This window comes from Notolepis coatsorum (genome assembly GCF_963971535.1).
Source record: "Notolepis coatsorum genome assembly, chromosome: 11".
Classification (NCBI taxonomy): domain Eukaryota; kingdom Metazoa; phylum Chordata; class Actinopteri; order Aulopiformes; family Paralepididae; genus Notolepis; species Notolepis coatsorum.
The window spans coordinates 81,227,939-81,249,086 of record NC_140175.1 but is presented as its reverse complement, the minus strand read 5'-3'; the positions used below and the strand labels follow the sequence as shown (position 1 = coordinate 81,249,086).

The following is a 21,148-nucleotide window of genomic DNA, read 5'->3' as shown; positions in this document are numbered from 1 at the left end:
AGATACATTTCCTGATAAAGCACGTCATGATTAAAAGGAAACAAATAGTTTGAATATATTTGAATTATTTACAAAATACAATGATTAAACATGAAATATCCTTGTGTGCATAAGTATGTGAACCTTCCCAGAACTTTCCTAGAGTTGAATACTAGGGCCTAACAAAATAAATTGTGTGGTTCCTGTTGGTTGTCAGTTAAGGCCATGGGTAGGTAGGGAATTTATTGTATTTAATTTTTTCCCACAGCGACTATGGATAGGGAATTTTTTTATTTAAAGGGGAACTATTTTACTATTTCTTTCACTATTTGGGCACTTTTACACAATTCCTGTGAGTCTATGGAACACCTCTGTAATATATATATATATTTTTTTTATTCATTGTTTTGTATTTCTAATCAAGTCCTCAAAAACAGCATTTTTCTACCTCAAGATCTCGAGCCGTTTTGAGGCTGGGCACCAACCACTGTGTGCAGCTCATCATGTACCTGATGCCACACAGCCACATTATCATGCAGCTGTGTCTCTCTGACATCACAAATCAGCACATTTTCAAATGACTCAGTTCAGTGAGGGTGAATATTGTGAGAGGAGAATTGGAAGAATGCGCCAATATGAGAATTAGAGACATAGATCATATTAAAGGGGAACTATTTTACTATTTATTTCACTATTTGGGCACTTTTACACAATTCCTGTGAGTCTATGGAACACCTCTGTAATATATATATTTTTTTTATTCATTGTTTTGTATTTCTAATCAAGTCCTCAAAAACAGCATTTTTCTACCTCAAGATCTCGAGTCGTTTTGAGCCGTGTGGAGAGAGAGGCTGTGTGGGCTCCTGGTCAGGGTCCAGCCACTGTGTGGAGCTCATCTTCTATCTCAACATTAACATGCAGCGGTGTCTTTCTGACATCACATATCGCGCACATTTTCAAATGACTCAGTTCAGTGAGGGTGAATATTGTGAGAGGAGAATTGGAAGAATGCGCCAATATGAGAATTTTGAGACATAGATCATATTAACACTTTGACTGCCTAAAAACGATTTACAACGTCTTTGCTGGCGATGCTAAAGTTGCCGGGGGACGCTGTACAGCGTCCTTATATCAATATTTCAAAAATCTGGAATCGGATTCATATTCCCCCTCCGCTGGCCTGAGATTCACCAGCAGGACCCACTGAGCTCTCTGGCGGTTCAGGAGCGCCATCTGGTGGCCGATCGGCGCAACTGCTTAACAGGAAGCGCAGTAGAGGTTTTGCTGGTCGGCCCTATTGCTTCCGGCCACTCGGGATAGGTTCCGGCACTCTAGCTCGTCACTCTACATAGCGATCGATTGCCAATAACTCGATAAACAACATGATTTGGACGTATATACCATTATACAAGCTGGAGATGGACCGGGTAATAATATATCCCATAATGATAAAATTTCTACTCGACGATGATCGCCCAACGGCGCGCGGAGACTGGGGTGAGTTTCAGCGTGTAACGTTACCATCTTCGATACTAACTGCTTTTATCAACATTTGACCCACATTAGATGATTGGTATAACGCTGCCCACGGAATTATAAACGCCCCCTCGCCCATCCGGTCAACATCAGATGACGTGTAGTAACTTCTAGAAGTACGTCTAGTTGGAATTTTTTATATCGCGCTGATTGCCATCAAACTGTATTTCATCATCAATATAATGCATTTGGGGCTATATATCACGTTCTGGAGAAAGTTGCAGAAAGAGATGAAAACATACTTATACATTAGACCATACTTTACTATGAATATGTGAATGAAAAAGTTTAACGTTGCTACACAATGAACAATACATATAGGACTTTGAATGGGCCCTAATAATGGCAATGTAGCAATAGAATTTAAAAAGTTATAGCCCTGCAAAGAAGGGGACGTTCTCCATAGACAAATAGCGCTGGCAATCTATGGTATATCATTAATTTAACCCATGGCAGCCAAAGTGTTAATATAAGTTCACATAGCTAGGAAACAATGCTAAACACTCAAAAAGGCCATTTATAAGATAGTTCCCCTTTAATATAAGTTCACATAGCTAGGAAACAATGCTAAACACTCAAAAAGGCCATTTATAAGATAGTTCCCCTTTAATTAAAATTTTCACGACAACATGGATGTATGTACTCTGCCAGCATGTTTAATATCCATAATACTAAAGGTTAAAATACAAAGACACTGTACTACAAAATTACAATGTACAAAGGTAGTATTAAAAATGCCATCCCTAAATACTACTCACTAAATATCCTGACGTCAGAGCTGTGCAAATATTGTGAAATACTTGCTTTTTATATATTCTCATTATTGACATGGACTGCACTTTTTTACTAAGATGTAACTAAACTTTATTTAAAATGTTTTCTTTTTTTTAACTCATAAAATACATTTGGGTCGCACCTAAATAGGCAGGGTCGGTCGGCAACCGGAACCAAACAATTTATTTTGCATGGCCTAGTCTCTTGCTGGTGCTTTGACAGATTTTGGTTAGTTTTCATCATTGAACTCACTCAATTCACTGACATTTTAGGGATTCCTTGCATTAACTCAATCTGCGCCATCCACGTTAGCCAGTTGGTCGTGTCAATTCAATTCAATTCAATTGCATGTCATTGAAGGTCCGAGCTGGTCTGTGTCTAATGAAATGACAATAGCTCGTCATTGAAGGTCCGCACAGGTCTGTGTCTATAATGAAATGAGAGGAAAGCGCTGCGCTAAAGCAAGTCGGTCCGTGTATATTTTGATAGTCGTTTTCTTTATAGCCACGGCGGCTAACTGACGTTACAACCTATACTCGATGTTCACGATACAGTAATTGACTACATCTCATGTAGAAGAAGCCACGCTACATCGAGTTTTACATTTGAGACTATTTCAAACTTTTTAAGGCCTTTTGTTTTAGGACTTTAGGACCCACGGCCACCGTGAACAAGTGTGAGCTTGCGTGTATGTGCAGACATGATAACGGTACATTATGCACGGTGCAGTAGTATGTATGTGCAGACACGATAAGGTACATTAGGCACGGTGCAGTAGTCACAAGAGCTTTGGACTTTGGCCAAGGGGTACAGCAAGGCATTCCATGAAGGCCACTGAATGGTTGGACTGATTAACATGACCTTCCAGCTACTGGACATTATTCACTTTGTACAGGCAGTATAGCAGACTGGAAGAACAACAGCAACTATGTGTCGCCTGCCCAATAAAGACCCTGATCAGGTGCACTAAATGCCATAAAGGGATATAAAGGTTTATTTCACAAACTGGATTACCATAAGCAAACGTACCAATTTTTTTTTAAGTGCTTAATTCTACATGCCCCCCACAAAAAAGAAGCAAATAATGGATTCTTGACATTTTAATTAAAAGGTTTTTACTCAGGCAAGAACAACTTGACATTTACTTCTGTTACTACAATGTAATGATGTTTGAAAAAGGATTTGTCGTTGATGTTTGTTCCTCTATTAGTAGATGTTGGATTCTCATTCAGATGATTGGTCCTTCTAGTCTGTGAGGATTAAGTCTGGAAGCATTAAGACTGCGGATGTAGTGCCTTGTCTCCATTAGCCATGTTCAGCCTGACTGGGGCTAGCCATGGTCTAGCATGGTATGGTATTGGTTGGGTTTGCATCTCCATTGAATTTCTTGTAAAATCTTCAGTTGCTAGGCAACCTTTCAAAATTCACACCCAACAACTGTGCTGTGAACAAGCTAAAACATGATGCTACAACAGTCCCAGCCAGATCTGGCCAGGTTGTGAAGACAATGGAGACACTCACTGTGTGCCAGACAGGCCACAACACGGCTAAACCCTGGCTAGTGGAGGCAAGGCCACAGCACGGCTAAACCCTGGCTAGTGGAGACGAGGGATAGGTCTGGTAAAAGGAGGAATCTTACCTTATAATGTTAGTGCAGTCGTAGGCTCCACCGATCCCAACTTCAATCACAGCTAAGTCAACCTACACCCGAGGAAGACAAGGGCTCTTTAATGGGCATGACAAAGATATCATGTATGTTTAAAGGGGCACTTCACCAAAAGAAAACGCAGATGTATATATATTTTTTTATTGCAGATGTTCCGTTGTGAGACATAATTTGTCAACATCGTGACTCTAGTAGAGATAATGTGCAAACACTACTGAGCGAGTTTACAGTTTACACTAAGTGGTGCAATGTGGTGCTACAGTACAGCTAGAGTACATCTACAATACAGGTAGAGTACAGATACAATATAACTACAGTACAATAAACAGTGCAATAGACAGTTTAATCTGAGGCGTTTATTGATGATGGGCTAAGTTGTGCCCCCACACTTTCATCAGCACAGCGAAAAGCTGTTGCAACGAGGAGCGAGCCATTGAACAATGGGAGTGAATGGGAGGAGTCTGTACATTCCTACTGAGAGAGTTTGACAACGTACCTTTTCCTGCAGGAAAACGTGAAAGGCCAGGATGGTGAGGAAACGGAAGTAAGCAGGCATGCTCCCCCCATGGGCTTCCTGGTGGAAGTCAAGCATTACAGTGTTTTCAACTGGCGTCAGATCACTTTGGCGGCAAAGGATTCAAAGGGATAATTCAGATCTTTTGGAACATACAGGAGTTTGACCCCAATGACTTTGTTTGCGGCTAACAAGCTAGAGCTTGAGAAAGAGCATGGATTGTGCTGATGACTCTACCGACCAACATCATCATTGGTAATATAAGTAGCTAATAGGGCCAGTGGTCCAAATATCAGAAACAGCCCTTTAATAACAATAAATAAATACAATATTTTTACTAAATGTTAAAGCAGGTCCACAGGGTCCATTAGTGATACTAATATGAACTATGTGATCAGCCTGATGAGGCACATGCTCTGCTCAACACTACACCAGACTGAGGGGGGGGGGAGTGTTGTGGGTTTATACGTTTCATTTTCAGTGAAATGTTCTAAAGTAAATCTTCAATAAATAGTAAGGGGGGAAAAGGAAAAGGAGGTTGAGTTTAGGTCATGTACTCCAGTTAAAAGGAGGTTGAGTTTAGGTCATGTACTCTAGTTAAAGGAGGTTGAGTTTAGGTCATGTACTCCAGTTAAAAGAGGTTGAGTTTAGGTCATGTACTCTAGTTAAAGGAGGTTGAGTTTAGGTCATGTACTCCAGTTAAAGGAGGTTGAGTTTAGGCCATGTACTCCAGTTAAAGGAGGTTGAGTTTAGGTCATGTACTCCAGTTAAAAGAGGTTGAGTTTAGGTCATGTACTCCAGTTAAAGGAGGTTGAGTTTAGGTCATGTACTCCAGTTAAAAGAGGTTGAGTTTAGGTCATGTACTCCAGTTAAAAGGAGGTTGAGTTTAGGTCATGTACTCCAGTTAAAAGGAGGTTGAGTTTAGGTCATGTACTCTAGTTAAAGGAGGTTGAGTTTAGGTCATGTACTCCAGTTAAAAGAGGTTGAGTTTAGGTCATGTACTCTAGTTAAAGGAGGTTGAGTTTAGGTCATGTACTCCAGTTAAAGGAGGTTGAGTTTAGGCCATGTACTCCAGTTAAAGGAGGTTGAGTTTAGGTCATGTACTCCAGTTAAAAGAGGTTGAGTTTAGGTCATGTACTCCAGTTAAAGGAGGTTGAGTTTAGGTCATGTACTCCAGTTAAAAGAGGTTGAGTTTAGGTCATGTACTCCAGTTAAAGGAGGTTGAGTTTAGGTCATGTACTCCAGTTAAAGGAGGTTGAGTTTAGGTCATGTACTCCAGTTAAAAGAGGTTGAGTTTAGGTCATGTACTCCAGTTAAAGGAGGTTGAGTTTAGGTCATGTACTCCAGTTAAAGGAGGTTGAGTTTAGGTCATGTACTCCAGTTAAAAGAGGTTGAGTTTAGGTCATGTACTCCAGTTAAAGGAGGTTGAGTTTAGGCCATGTACTCCAGTTAAAAGAGGTTGAGTTTAGGTCATGTACTCCAGTTAAAGGAGGTTGAGTTTAGGTCATGTACTCCATGTACTACAGTTAAAGGAGGTTGAGTTTAGGTCAGTCATGTACTCCAGTTAAAGGAGGTTGAGTTTAGGTCATGTACTCCATGTACTCCAGTTAAAGGAGGTTGAGTTTAGGTCATGTACTCCAGTTAAAAAGGAGGTTAAGTTTAGGCCATGTGCAAGAAAGCAGCTCAATGGAAACATGCAAGTGAAATGATAAGCAGTCTTAACAAGCATTACGCTAAACCGATATGAAGTTCAAAGAATCAATTAAACCCTTGTACCAATAGTAGTAAATGCATGACTAGCAGTTGTTCGATGCCCCGTGTTGACATTTCCTTACACACACACACGCCACAGAATAGCCGAGGGTGAGGCTTTCCCCCCAGGATCATGAAGCCATTTCTTCATTGCCATATTAGGGATGGGCACGAGTAATGTTTTCCCAGATCAAGTACTTGCATGGATTACTAGAGTAGTGCTCTAGTACCCTTTTAGGGAAATCTGTTTAGAATGCATCTTAAAGACCGTGGCAGCAGCAATAACAATGCACAGCATTTCTTATAATTCGATTAGATTCAAATGTATTCATTATACAGCACATGTACAGTACAACGAAAAATAAGTTTGGCATCCAACCAGAGTGCAAATGTAACAGTAAAAGTGCAATAGTAATGTACAATGTACAGGTGATTAAACTGAGCATAAAATATATAAATGAGTACCACTGGGTGTAGCGCTAATCAGATGCATGTACAGAGATGTACAGTGATACAGGTATAAAGCTAATCAGATGCATGTACAGAGATGTACAGCGATACAGGTATAAAGCTAATCAGATGTATGTACAGAGATGTACAGTGATACAGGTATAAAGCTAATCAGATGCATGTACAGAGATGTACAGTGATACAGGTATAAAGCTAATCAGATGCATGTACAGAGATGTACAGTGATACAGGTATAAAGCTAATCAGATGCATGTACAGAGATGTACAGCAATACAGGTATAAAGCTAATCAGATGCATGTACAGTGATACAGGTATAAAGCTAATCAGATGCATGTACAGAGATGTACAGTGATACAGGTATAAAGCTAATCAGATGTATGTACAGAGATACAGGTATAAAGCTAATCGGATGCATGTACAGAGATACAGGTATAAAGCTAATCGGATGCATGTACAGTGATACAGGTATAAAGCTAATCAGATGTATGTACAGAGATGTACAGTGATACTGGTATAAAGACAGTCAGCTGCTCAGCGCAGCTCCTGAGCACACGGCCAAGGATGCCATCAGGGCCAGCTGCTGCATTAGTCCTGCTCAGTGCGGTACACACGTCAGCAGGGCTGTACAGTGCGACGAGCTCGTCGCAAATTGCCCCTTTAATTGGCCGTTGCGATTGGTAAATAATATTTGGGGGCGGGCTTGCGAGTAGGGATTTCAAGCCTTGCATTCGCATTTCGCTCCTAAATTATCCAAGCCGTGTGATGACGCCACTCACGCGAGCTGAGCACTCAGGTATGAGAGTGGGGAAAATCGATTGAGCACTCTGATAGACTGGCTGACTGTCTGATTTAGCTATGCCTATGAAGAAAAGTAAAGTTAGTATTGCTTCATATTTTCGACGCGTTCCACCTCCTAGTGAGCCGTCGAATGAAAATGTGACCGTCGAGAACATTGAGCCAGCAGTGGCAGTAGCCACCACCGCAGACCTGCCTTTGTACTAGGGTTGGATGCAGTTCCCTGTTGGTCAGTCTGTGTCTGTTATTCCATCTTCTTCTGCTCTGTTTAACGTTATACACTTCAAATAGTGCAGCATGTTTGAGAGTGCTCCCTTGACTGAGAGGATGGCTAGAGGATGGCCGGAACCACGAGAACTTTTATTAAACATTCTATTAAACATTCTGATATTTCCGCGGGTCTCGTGCAGTGGTCTCGTGCCACTGTCAACTAAAGCGAGCACTCGGAAGACAGGCACCGTTTGACAGTGATATGCGCACTGACAGTCGGCGCAGTTGACATTTTCCAAGTGGGGGAAAATAAATCCTCTTCGTCCGGACTGTGTCCCGGCCCCGTGGAGGATTTTTCTTCATCCCAAATACATATTTTATTTCCCCCGGGACGACGGGACGGTGTTAGTCTCAAGCCCTGTCGTCGTATACCATTATCGATCCCCAGGTACTGGTTCAAATGTGAACGGTACCCAACCCTAACTGTTCAAAACGAAACGTCCCATTAAACTAAATAGTTCAGATAGCTCCTGATATCAATGTCTTATAACACTGAGTCGATGCGTATTCGAGCTGAGGGCACGCTGAATATAGTCAATAGGGTCCAGCTGCAGCGCCGGAGAATCCTGGCCGTAGCTGGAGGCTACAGTATAGGGTCCAGCTGCAGCTCCGGAGAATCCTGGCCGTAGCTGGAGGCTACTCAGTACACACAGACAGTGGAGCTGGTTGCATATAGCGAGCATTTTGACTTGTTGCGTGGTGGCGATGTCTCGCAGATAATACAACTACAAGTATGATTATATAATATATATATTTTATTAAAAAAGATTTATATAAAATAATTTTTTTTAAATAAAAAACAATCGATATAAATAATGGTACAATTGTTATTTAAAAATGTGCCCCTAAAAAATATTTTTTGCCCCTAAATTTCTCATTTAGGGGCAAGTGTGCCCCTAGTGAAAAAGCTTAGCGTACAGCCCTGGTCAGTGGGGGAGTGGGTGAAGGGTGGAAATTGGCAGGGAGGGCAGCATTGGTGGGCGCCTCCTGGTTGTCCTCGTCAAAGCGGGCATAAAGGTTATTGAGCTCATCAGGGAGGGAGGGGTCAGTGGTTGGGGGATTTATAGATGTTGGTGGGTTTATGGTCTGTGATGGACTGGATGCCCTGCCAGGCTGCCACATGCGTCAGAGTTGTTAAAGTGCTCTTCAACCCTTAGCTTGTAGCTATGCTTGGCCCACTTGATTCCCCTATTCAGGCTTCAGTAGTAGGCCTGCATGTCACATGCCTTTATGTAGTTAGACCTCTCTGTTCATCCATGGCTTCTGATTGGGGAATACAGTCATCTGTTTAAGGGTGGCGAGTGGCGACACCTTCAATGTTGGAGTTGATGTAATCAACAATGGAGGAGGTGTAGGAGTCAAAGTGTGGGAGTCCAGGGTGGCCGGTGTGGCAAACGTACTGCAGTCCGTGTGTTGAAACCGGTGCTGCAGCTCAGAGTCTGTCCCCTGAGGCAATATTTTTACTGTTCTAACTGAGGGCTTCACACGTTTGCCGAGTGGGGTGTCCTTGGGTAAGAGGAACAAAGAGACGTGGTCCCATTACATTACCTCCACTCCGTTTGCAGTAGGCTAGGATAGGATTTCCTTATAAATAGTCTATGAACGCTATGCAAACTGGGCTACATGTTGGCACAATTTGGAAATGCACAAACACAAACCGGTTTTTATCTTTTAGATAACGCTAAGCTAGCTGTAGTCCAACGCAACAAACTTTTAGCTGCAACAAGCGCACTATTCAATATCATCCTTTACGCTCTCATGCTCCACAGCTTCCAGTGTTTCACTTTGCAGGATTTCAGAGTTCGATTTCTGGTCCAAATCAAAAAATAAAACAGAGCACCCTCAAAAACCACAGAGTTCAGTTGAAAGGGCAAGTACACAAGTAATCGATTACTCACACCCATCCCCAATTCACATCAGAGGTAAACATAATAAAACATGTAGTTAAACTTAAATGGTGACCTTTTAAAACTGGTTGAAACCTGTAGTCCTACCTTAGTTTCATCCAGTTGTCCATAAACCTGCCAGAAGTATTTAGTAAAGAGCTCTTTTCCGATGGGTTGTCCGTTGATCCGGATCCTCTCTCTTACTTGTACCAGATGTGGTGAGCTGCAATCAAGGCCGAGTATGTTAGTATGTGAGAGGCGTATAATATAACATACACAGAAAAACACATGTATACATAATCCACTGCTCATGAAAAGGGACCGGTTTAACCCTTTCACTACCACACTACAGAAGGTTATTGTAGTGTGGTAGTGAAAGGTTAACCTTCTGTAGTGTGGTAGTGAAAGGGTTAACCCTTTGTCGTGTGGCAGTGAAAGGGTAGTGTGGTAGTGAAAGGGTTCAAACCATTATAGTTCCAACATCGACTTTGAAAACATGTTTTATTTTCATCAATGTTGCTCACTTTCTGACTCTTAACAAAGTAAATATACAACATGACGCTGACATTCTAAGTTGGCTGTTTTCCTGAACAAACTGAGTAGTAATGTAGCAGTAGTTTTACGAGTACATGAGCACAACATCAGACCCGACACTGGTACATCCCTATACCCTATGAATCTGCCAATATATCATGCGTTAACAAAACAAACAAAAGGAAAGAGTGATTACCACTTATTGCCATTAAAAAAAGGGAAAAACCCTCTTATGGTCGTATGAACTAAGGTAGCACGCTAATATTCAGGCCCGTGTATATGGGTCAAAGTCCAAAGAGGGAATGATTACTTCAGCCTGACTGCAAAAACATGTGGAGCAGTTACTATCCGAGAAACCCCCCTCCAGCACACAAGGCAGCTTGTTCACTGCCAAGTGGACGAGGGAAAAGCCAAAGACGGAATAGGTTCACATGCACCATTAGCTCCTATTCTACGAGTATTATGTGTTTGGGGTTGACACGACACGTGTTAGCATTTTCCGCCGTTTACAATAAGTGTGATCAGCTCTTATCCCAACTTCACAGGGATACAAGCCAACTGCTTCCACTAGTGGCACACATGGAAGAGTCTAGTATCCATTAGTTAGTGACCCAACACTGTGGTCCAGAAACAGCTTCCCTCAGTGTGAACCATGTGGACATTATGCCCAATATATGAGACTGTGCTATTCTGATTGGATACAAGTAGATGAATGAAGTAGTGAAGTAGGCCAGGTAAGGTAGGCCAGTTACAGCGGTGTAATGTGTGTGTATGTCATTCCATGCTCCCCCACTTCTAAAAATAACACAATCACTGGTCAGTTCACATCCCCACAATAACAAACACGAGTTGCAGTATTGGAAGGTGACTTGGTTGCTTTAGCTTTTATTCGCATGGCTCCTGAATGGAGGACCAATATTTATGCAGATATACAGGTTAATCTGTGAGAGTGAGACATGGAGATGTATATAAACTAGGGCTGGTTGATTAATAGTCAGAGGACTGGTTGATTAGTTGATTTAATCAATGCCCATAAACAGACTCATGTCTGGAAGTCAGATCACGAGAACATTTATGAAATGTTTTTTCCGTTTTCCATATTATCAGTTTGAATGTTTAAGAACATATTTACTGTAACAGCTAACAGTTATAGTAATATCTCTAAATAGTAAAAGCTTTCATTTAAAAAAGTGTGTGACACCTAGTACCCGAGTGCCAAAGTGTTAAAAATGCAGCCAAACTTTAGATTGGATCTTCTGTTTTTCTCTGCTCTGAGACTTAACTAGATTCAAATAAGCATATATTCTTCAACTATTTTCATGATGTATGACACATTGACACATCATTTGAAAGCCTACATTGTAACTGTAATGAATTACAACATGCACGTGGCACATGTCTTCTCCTGGAAGCATAACAAAAGATCTCATCACACAGAAGACCACGTGGGCTGCTTAACTCACTGCTTAACTGGTGTGTATTAGGGATGGGCAAGAGTAATGTTTTCCCAGATCGAGTATGAATTACTCAAGTAGTGCTTGATTACTTGTTTAGGGAAATCTACTTTTCGAACGCATCGTAACCCCTTAAGCCTGATGTGTCATCAGTGAAATATGAGCCTATAAAAATATCTGCGCATTGCATCGGAAAGTGGAGGATTTAAATGTTACTTGTCCTTTCGGACAAGTTATGTTTTTGTAGGTTTTTATTGATTTTTGCTACCGGGCAGTCCGATAGAGAGAGAGAGAGAGAGAGAGAGAGAGAGAGGAGGAATGGGAGATAGACCAGGGAAGACATTCGGCAAAGATCACCGGGTCTGGGAGTCGAACCCGGGTCGGCCGTGTTGCACCGTAGTGCTGTATGCAGTGCGCCACTCGGGCGCCCCGGAAAGTGGAGGATTTAGGCGGAAGTAAAGCAAGCCGTCATACGTGTGTGGAGTCCTATGAACGGGAAGACCCAGGGCTTTCGATGGACTTTGGAATTTCATAAAACTACACTTCCCAGCTCACGCCAGCCCCTGTCAATCATCTGACTTCCAGAATGAAGCATTTTTTTTGTGTGTGTGATTTTCGGGATCATATCTCACATTGTCGGGAACAAACCTGAACGTTATTACCATGAAATAGAACGAAGTTAGTTTCTTTACCTTTCTGTGAACATCTAGCAAAAAAAAAAAACACGTTGCAATCTGATGAAAAATGGCAGAGGTATTTACATTATAAAAAAGTAACTGTACAGGCGGCTGGGTGGCGCAGCGGTCTAAGCGCTCGTCACCAACGCGTGAGACACTGGTATCGAATCCGACTGTCAGCGTTGCCTCCGGCTTGAGCCTCCCACGCGTTACACCTCGCCAATGAGAGTCCGCGCTGGCAGGTGAAAAGAGGTGGCTGGCTGACTGCATGTATCGGGAGGGGACATGCGATAGATTTTTCAGCCATCCCTACAACCGACCAGTGGGGGGCACATGCAAGCAATGATCAAGACAGGGGAAAGGGGAATTGGCACGACTAAAATTGGGATGAGAAAAAAACAGGAGAAAAAGTGGATAAAAAATAATAATAATAATAAAGTAACTGTACTTACAGTAGATTTTATTCACGGTTTTTGCTGCCCCGTCAGGGGCGCCTGGTGATACTAAATCCAGATTGAACTCTGCCATTGGAAAGGGGAGATTTAGCACGACCCATAGATGTGTGACTTGGCCATAATAAGGTCAATAATGTGTCCGGATGACAAAATTCAGTACTGCATCTACAAAAAACCCTGTAAATCCTCTGCCCTTCATTCATTTGTTTAGATCTTTTTTTATACAATAATGGCATGCAACTTTCTTGATTCGGATTGGCTGAAACACTTGTTTCAGACGTTGTTATTTCTCATAACACACTCCACGTGATCCCAGAACCCGCCCACAACCGAATAACTTTTTTACCAAATCACTCCCCTCCCGCTGATTTTCTGAAAATATGGCTAGGGCTTGAGACGTTAAAAGAGCACGGCTGCAGTAATAACAATGCACAGCAATTTACCCGATGCTTAATGCATATTGTCAGTCAAAACAGTCAGTTACCATTTGTAATAATTACATTACCCGCAGCATTGAACAGAATATTTCTTCCGTGTCAATAGTCTACAAATGCAACATCATGTTGGCACTATTTGAAAAATACACAAACTGCTGTTTTTATCTTTTAGATAAAAGTGGGGTGTATTCCAATGCAAACTTTTAGTAACGTTAGCCTACTATCCATAGAATACTCGCTACACTCATGCGCCACAGCTTCCAGTGTTTCCATCTTCTTGCAACAACTCATGCCTTGAGGGATTTCAGAGCGAGATTTTTGGTTCAGTGGCAAAAAGAAGCACTTTGTGGATGCATTTATAAAAATAATTATTAAATTAATTTCTTTTTTAAATGTAATACCCTCGAGTTCAGTTGAAACGGCGAGTAGTCGAGTTATGGATAACCAATACCCATCCCTAGTGTGTGGTGGGCAATAATATTAGTGGGTCTCTGTACCCGAACTAATGCAACATTAGTCTGGTTTTAGAGATTTACCTGTAAAATCCCGTCCGAAAGCCGTAGCCTCTCAAAATGCGCTCAGTGAAAGCACACGTTGACCCCTGAAAAGTTTGAGATTCAAAACAAATATTTAGGTGTCGCCTTAAAAAGGACCATAGCAGTCTTTTTGACATGTGGGTCATTCTTGCCTCGATACAAAAATGAAGGTGCGCTTCTTTTTATCATAATGTTTTACCATTCACTGAAAAGTTTTGAAGTGAAGTTATTTTCTGCTTCACCACTGCCACTGGCTTCCATTGCATGTGTAAATGTGTCTTAATGCATTTAGACCTAAAACGCCTGCTAAGAATGCATTATATAGCCTGCATAATATACACACAAATGTGTTTCCCGGTTTCAATGGGTCAAAAAAGAAACACCAACATTATGGGAAATGCGCTTACCATTTTCTCCAGAGTCACATACTGTAGGAAGATAAGATACCAATTTCCTAGCTTAGCACAAAACGGATCACTAGCCTAGCTTAAAACTCTAGGAGAGGAAGTGTGGCTGGGTGGCGTAGCGGAGATTGCGCTCGTCACCAATGCAAGAGACTCCGGTCTCGACTCCCCGAGTCAGCATTGCCTGCGGCTTGGACCAGTCGTCATACTATCTCAATTAGCAGAGGTAGCGGGTGTAAAGTTGATGGGTGGGGATTGGACGTTGTGGACAGCGACTCCTACAGGTTGGTTGGGTGACGCCTGTACAGCAGAGACAGGAAGTATCGGGGGCAGCGTGAGCCTCCCACGCGTTACTCCTCGCCACTGAGAGTCCTCGCGGTCTGGTGAAAAGATGCGACAGGCTGCCTCCTCGTGTACCGGAGGGGACACGTGATGCAAGGCTTCTATCCTCCCTACAGCCGACCAGTGGGAGACATAGTCTAGCAATGTTCAAGACAGGGGAGGGGAGAATTGGCAATACGAAATTGGGATGGGAGAAAAAAATTGAAAAAGTGGATACAAAAAAAATCTAAGAGAGGTGTTTTTCAACAGCTAGGCTAGCTGGTCCATATCCGATTCCATTCATTGGTGCTAAACTAGGCTAGTACCTTTACAGCTGGATAGCTTTCTATTGAACGCACAGAGAGAAAATTGGATCCATCTTCTTGTCCGACTCTGGAGAAGACGGTAAACGCATTTGCCATAATGTTGAGAGTATTCCTTTAAACACAGCATAAACCCATGAAAGTCACCACTTTAATCAAATGTGGCGATTTTCTTCATTTATGTGGTGTTTAAAACACATTTTCAAATATGCTGTAAGGTTTCGTCATAACATTCCATAATGGCAGTGGTGAATCTGCAAAAAATAACTACCAAATATTTCAGTAATGGTAAAACATGAAAAAAAGAAGGGCACCTTGATTTTTTACATCAAGGCAAGAATGACGTAGAATCCACAAATAAAAGACTGTTATGGTCCTTTAAAAACGATGCATCCAACTGCTCTAACAGTTCCACAATCACAAAGTGTCTTGTCAAAATGTTGGTTGCACATCTGTTTGCACAACATCTGTTTGCCATGGTTTGTTTGCACAATGCAAGCTCACTTCAAACATTGCTAATACAACAACACACACACACCCACCTTGCCCTTTGTTCCGGTGACGTGAATGATATTGAGATGGTCCAGCTGCTCAACCTGTGAAACAAACAACAGATGAGTGAGGAGGACCAGAGCAACTCCACCCGCTACAATATTCAACAGTATGCAGATCTTCCATCAATTAGATTTTGCATAAGAAATGTAATCCTTGAATATAGTTAAAAGGTCTCATACTTCCAATTCTGACAGATAGAAGAGAATCTCCCGATTCAGATACAATTTAAAGAGAGTCTTTATCATAAACGGTTCCAAAGATATGTAATGTCTTTGGAACTGTTTACCATGGGCCGTGGGCACGACACTCTGCTTTAGAGGGTTAAACTAGGCATCATACCAGATTGGGTCTGATCAAAATATTCACACTTGGACCAGAAATGAGTGATGCAAGCTTTCCTGGATGTAATACAATGCGTCACTGGCAACCATGAAAAGGAAGCCCAACAGCCTTTTGAACTATGAAAGGACATATTTTTGTTTGTGGTAACTTCTTTTGCAGTTTGATTGAACAGCAGCTCGGATATCTGCAGCCAATTTGAGCCCCCAGAAAATCAACTTGCTCAAACGGGACAGTCATCCAATGAATGACTTTGGTCAGAATCAATTGGTATGATGCCAGACGGTAGAAAACTATGGTTCAAGGTTGGAAATGACCAGAATTATACTTTTTAGTCTCACGTTATTTATTAGCGGTGGCACCCAGAGTGCACTGCTAAAAACTGTCCACACTTTGAAATGCCAATATCAGCATTATAAAGTAACGTTTGGTATATTTGCCCACTTCCTAAAGCAAGAAGTTCATCTGTGCAAGTTTGTTTTGATGGGAGTTAGAAATATAAACAGAGAGACTGACTTCTGTAGCCACAGATGTCACCACAAATGGTTCCCACTAGTGTAGTCTGATGCACGCGACACAATGAGGCAAAAGATCAATACTAATCTGTGTCAGGCTTTAGGTACTCTTTTCCCGTTACTGTCCGACTTACCTTCAGACCGGACCGCTCAAGGAAGCCCGTCATCGCCTGGAGCTGGAGTTTAGGGTGCCCCCGCTCTCGACGCACCTGCTCCAGGGCGCCGGCGTTGGTCTGTAGAGTGTTAAGAGTGCACACTGCATCCTGTGTCAGAAAATGAGTAGAATGATTAGGGACATCAAACTACATGACAGCAACAGACACGGTTTGGCACTAGAAAGTGTCACTGTTTCGTGTCAAGTACCATCATATGAAAATACATTAAAGATAGATACATCAATTAACCCCTTAAGCCCGGTACCGGGTTGAGATGTCATGAGATGTCATAAATAGATCAATACAGTCCATATGAATTAACGTTGCGTTTCTTTTTCAAATGCAGCCAAGAGTAAAGAAGACCCTAACCCTATCAAAACAGCGTGTATATTTTCAGCACTACGTTTGTTTAACAATGATTTTAAGTGTTATTAGGGAAACATGAGTTTATAAAAATCTCTGCGCATTGCATCTATCGGAAACCGGATGATTTAGACGCAAGGAAATGACACCGTCATGAAATCGTTGCAGTAGTCGTAAGAAGGAGGAGACCCAGGGCTTTCGATGGACATCGAATTTTCATAAAACTACACTACCCAGCTCACACCAGCCTCTGTCAAAGCTGCAGCCAGCTCATGTGAAAAAGAATATTGACGTTATTTTCATGATTATATCGCACAGGACGAATAAACCTGAACGTTGCCATAAAATGCAACATATATTGTTTCTTTACCTTTCTGTGAACGCGTCGCAATCTGGTGAAAACGGCGGAGCTATGCACAATATACAAAAGTAACTACTTACAGTAGATTTCATTCATGGTCTTTGCTGCACTGTAACAGGCGCCTGGTGGTACTAAATCCAGATTTAACGCCGCCATTCAAAAGAGGAGATTTGGCCCGATCCATAGATGTATGACTTGGCCATAATAAGGTCATTTATAGGCCTGATATTCTATATTAATATTTCAAATTGCATGTGTCTGGATGGAAAGATTCATTAATGCATCTACAAAAAACCCTGTAAATAATCTGCCCTTTATTCATTTGCTTAGATTTTTAGTACACTTGATCTCAAGAAAGTGCTGAATGAATCTGAAATGTTCACGTCTGGTCAATGTTAGCATGGTGTTATTCACCGCCAAAGATGAAAAAAAATTATAATAATAGTTGATATTCTCCTTTGGTTCATTACAATTTACTCAAGCATAGTAACAGACACACTATTTATGACACTGGGAATACATTCCCTGAGGTCCATAGACGTCCCTAGATACCAAGAACATGCAAAAAAAATTACCCTGGTAGAAGTGGAGCAATCTTCCATTTACTTGGGTATGTACTTTTAGGCGAATTTTCTGAAAATATGGCTAGGTTAAGCTGTAACTGTTACCATGTTGTTTACATGCATACACTGTACTGTTACCATATTGTTGTTTACATGCATAAACTGTAACCATTACCATATTGTTGTTTACATGCACACGCTGTAACGACGGTTATCATGTTGTCGGTTACATGCATTTTCAGTAACAAGATATTAAGAGAGTCAGCACTCAGCAGTGAGTCATCTTATCTTAACCAAGCTCCACTGTGAATGTAGTGCAGTAAAGGAATGTGGATCACTACCCACTTTCAAAACCTCTCTCAAGGGACACCTACGGGAGACTGCAATTCAACACTGGCCCCTGTAAATATCCTAACCCAACCCCCTCCAATGTACAGTCATTTACCTAGTATGGTTGTCAATAGTTCAATGTACAATTGTGTTTGTTTGTACAGTGTCTCCTCCCCCCCCCCCCTCAATGTACAGTGTTACTTGTTTATACAGTGTGCCCCCCGCCCCCCCCCCCCCCCCCCCAACCACCTCCAATGTAAATTACCCAGTATGGTTGTCAATATCCCAATGTACCCAACCCCCCCCACCCAACCTCCTCCAATGTACAGTTTCTACGTCAAATGTATATACTCCCTTTTCTTGACTCCTTCTGTATCACAAAAAGTACTGTATTTGCAAATCTGGTATGTCATAAATGTATAGATGTAGCAGTACTGACTATCTGTATGTCATGTATGTCATATATGTCTATATGAATTGAAAATGGGGGACCCTGATGGAAACAAGACAAACGTCTTTCTCAGGTCTGCATCCCCTTAACAATTGTATGTATTGAGCCGTACTGTATTGTACCCATTCTGCAATCTGTTAAATAAAGTTTTCATTCATTCATTCATTCAGTGCAGGTCTCATCTTAGTCACTAGTTCAAAAATCAAACCTGCTCTGCCAGGCTGAAGTGGAACATCTATCTTGTAGCCATATAGTCGCTAAGCCAAATGTAAAGCAAAGGTCGTCCATAATACAGGTCAGTGTCCAGAGTCCCAAAAGCATCTAAACACTCACAGGATCTTAGCCCCTTGACTCAGTTGATCTTAGTGCCATTGATTGATTGATTGAAAACTTTATTAACAGATTGCAGAATGGGTACAGTACAGTACAGCTCAATACATACAATTGTTAAGGGGATGCAGACCAGAGAAAGACTTTCGTCTTGTTTACATCAGGGTCCCCCAAGGGGGGGGGGTGTGGGGAAACTGGGATCTCCTATCCCAGTTTGAATACAATTCACGTTCACCTGCAGTGACGTCTCTAACGTATATCATCATGCTGTTGGCACTTTCGTTTTTAAGTACGTTTTTAAGTACGCTATGAAGTTCAGAGATAAACCAATAGAGCTGATGCAATAGCTTAGCTCACTTAACGTTGCTGCGATGAACAAACGACACGACTAAGTTAAACATGGGGAGCACGTTAGTAGTAAGTCCAAAGACATCACGATTACAATCACAATCGCTAATTGAAGAAGTGATGCGCCCCATCGTAAAACTTCACATTAGCATCATCACTACGCTATAGCCCACCTCGCTACTAGCATACAGGCTAGGTTTTGCACAGCAGCAGCTAGCGGTCTTAATTGAAAGTATAAAACATGTTACCTGATACTCCATTCCGGGAAGCTGTGGCGCTGCTTTTGTGCTGGAATATTTGAATGACAATGTGGTAAAGTTGGCCCTGGTCCACTCCTGATGGCGGAGTTGCGCGGCAAGTGCGGGAGGAGCCCGCAGCCATACGCGGGAGAGGCGCACCATCATCACAGGCTCGTGCAGCGGAGGAGGAAGCCACGGCCAAATTTGGGCGAACCTGTCATAAACGTACGTCGTGACGTCACACCACGCACCCGGTGAACGTGAGCACAGGAGCGAGTAGGGTATATCTGCAGAGCCCCGAAGACCCGCCTCAAACCGAGTACAAGCCACGAAGCCCCGCCCAGACGTTGGGCTTGCGGCTCTGCAGATGTACCCTACTCAACGTGAGCACAGGAGCACAGCGTGGAAACCTAAACTCGGCTCTCGAGTTGTGTTAGCAGAAGCATAACCGTCATATGATTTTATTCATATTTATTACTCCATTCAATCACTCATTTTATCAATAAGGTAAACAAATAAATAAACGATTAAAGAGCTGAAGGCCTAATCGGTTGAAGTCTGTACAATATAAAGGATTCAACATTCAACAAGGATTCACAAGCCACAAGAGAACCAGTCTTACCCACGTGAATTTGTCAAGTTGGCATAGAAAAAAAGAAAGTTATGAAAGTCAGGACTGTTGCTCACGTGTGTAATACTGCCGTCTCCTACAGATTGTTGACAGTACTGCCACCTATTGGTTTAGATTGAAGGTGTAGGCCTAGATTGTTGACATCACTGCCATCTACTGGTTTAGAAGGTGTAGGCCTAGGCTACTCCAACCTATCTACTGACCTAGGCTACTCCAACCTATCTACTGGTTTAGAAGGTGTAGGACTAGGCTACTCCAACCTATCTACTGGTTTAGAAGGTGTAGACCTAGGCTACACCTTCTACTGGCCGCTATGAAAACCAGAGACAAAAAATGCTCTGAGTTTCGTAAAAGTCAGTCAAAGCTTACTAAAAGCACGAGCAGTGAACTCCAAGCCCACGTGACTGAACTCAAACTAGAAAGAAACAGACTAAGAAACGACGTAAACTCCATGATCAAAACTGCAAAAAAGAATTTCATCAATGACAAAACTGAGGAAAACAAAAACAAACCACGTGAACTTTGGAAATTACTCAATAATCAACTAGGATGCAGTAAAAAACTTAAAACCAGATTCTCAAACATAAACATAAAAACGGACAACACGCTCATCACAGACAAGCTGGATGTAGCCAATTACTTAAACATTTTCTTCACAAACATAGCCACAACACTGGTAAACAAACTACCCTCCCACTCAGGGCTTTATGGGGTAGAACACATAGTAGCTTACTACAAAAACCTAGGGGTCCCCAAGGACGACTTCAAGCTGGAAATGGTAACAACAGATGAGGTACTCAATAAACTGAGCGCCCTCCAACCTAACAAGGCCACTGGCCATGACAACATCCCCTCCAAATTCCTCAGAGACTCAGCAGCCGCCATCACCCCAATCATCACACACATAATAAACCTCTCCATAAAACAGGGACACGTCCCCAAGGACTTCAAAATTGCGAGGGTGACCCCTCTGCACAAAAAGGGCAGCAAATTAGACCCAGGCAACTACCGCCCTGTTTCTATTCTCACCTCCATCTCGAAAGTCATGGAAAAAATAGTCTACGAACAGGTCGAAAAGTACCTAGCGGAAAAAAATCTAATCTACGAATTCCAATCTGGCTTCAGAACATCCCACTCCACTGACACATGCCTTCTCTATTTGAATGACCACATCAAACAAGAG

At 42.1% G+C, this 21,148-nt stretch overlaps 1 protein-coding gene across 1 annotated transcript in view; it reads right to left on the bottom strand.

Moving 5' to 3' along the window:
* fpgs (folylpolyglutamate synthase) overlaps window positions 1–19,439 on the bottom strand; it is a 40,788-nt gene extending 21,349 nt beyond the window's left edge. Inside the window, exons 1-7 of the mRNA XM_084324253.1 lie at window positions 19,344–19,439; window positions 16,329–16,457; window positions 15,328–15,381; window positions 13,738–13,802; window positions 9,753–9,867; window positions 4,452–4,529; window positions 3,929–3,990 (exon numbers count right to left, since the gene is read on the bottom strand). Of these exons, the coding sequence (XP_084180379.1) occupies window positions 3,929–3,990; window positions 4,452–4,529; window positions 9,753–9,867; window positions 13,738–13,802; window positions 15,328–15,381; window positions 16,329–16,457; window positions 19,344–19,355 (515 nt within the window). The 5' untranslated portion in view covers window positions 19,356–19,439. The remainder of the gene's footprint in view (window positions 1–3,928; window positions 3,991–4,451; window positions 4,530–9,752; window positions 9,868–13,737; window positions 13,803–15,327; window positions 15,382–16,328; window positions 16,458–19,343) is intronic.
* Window positions 19,440–21,148: the final 1,709 nt, after the last annotated feature.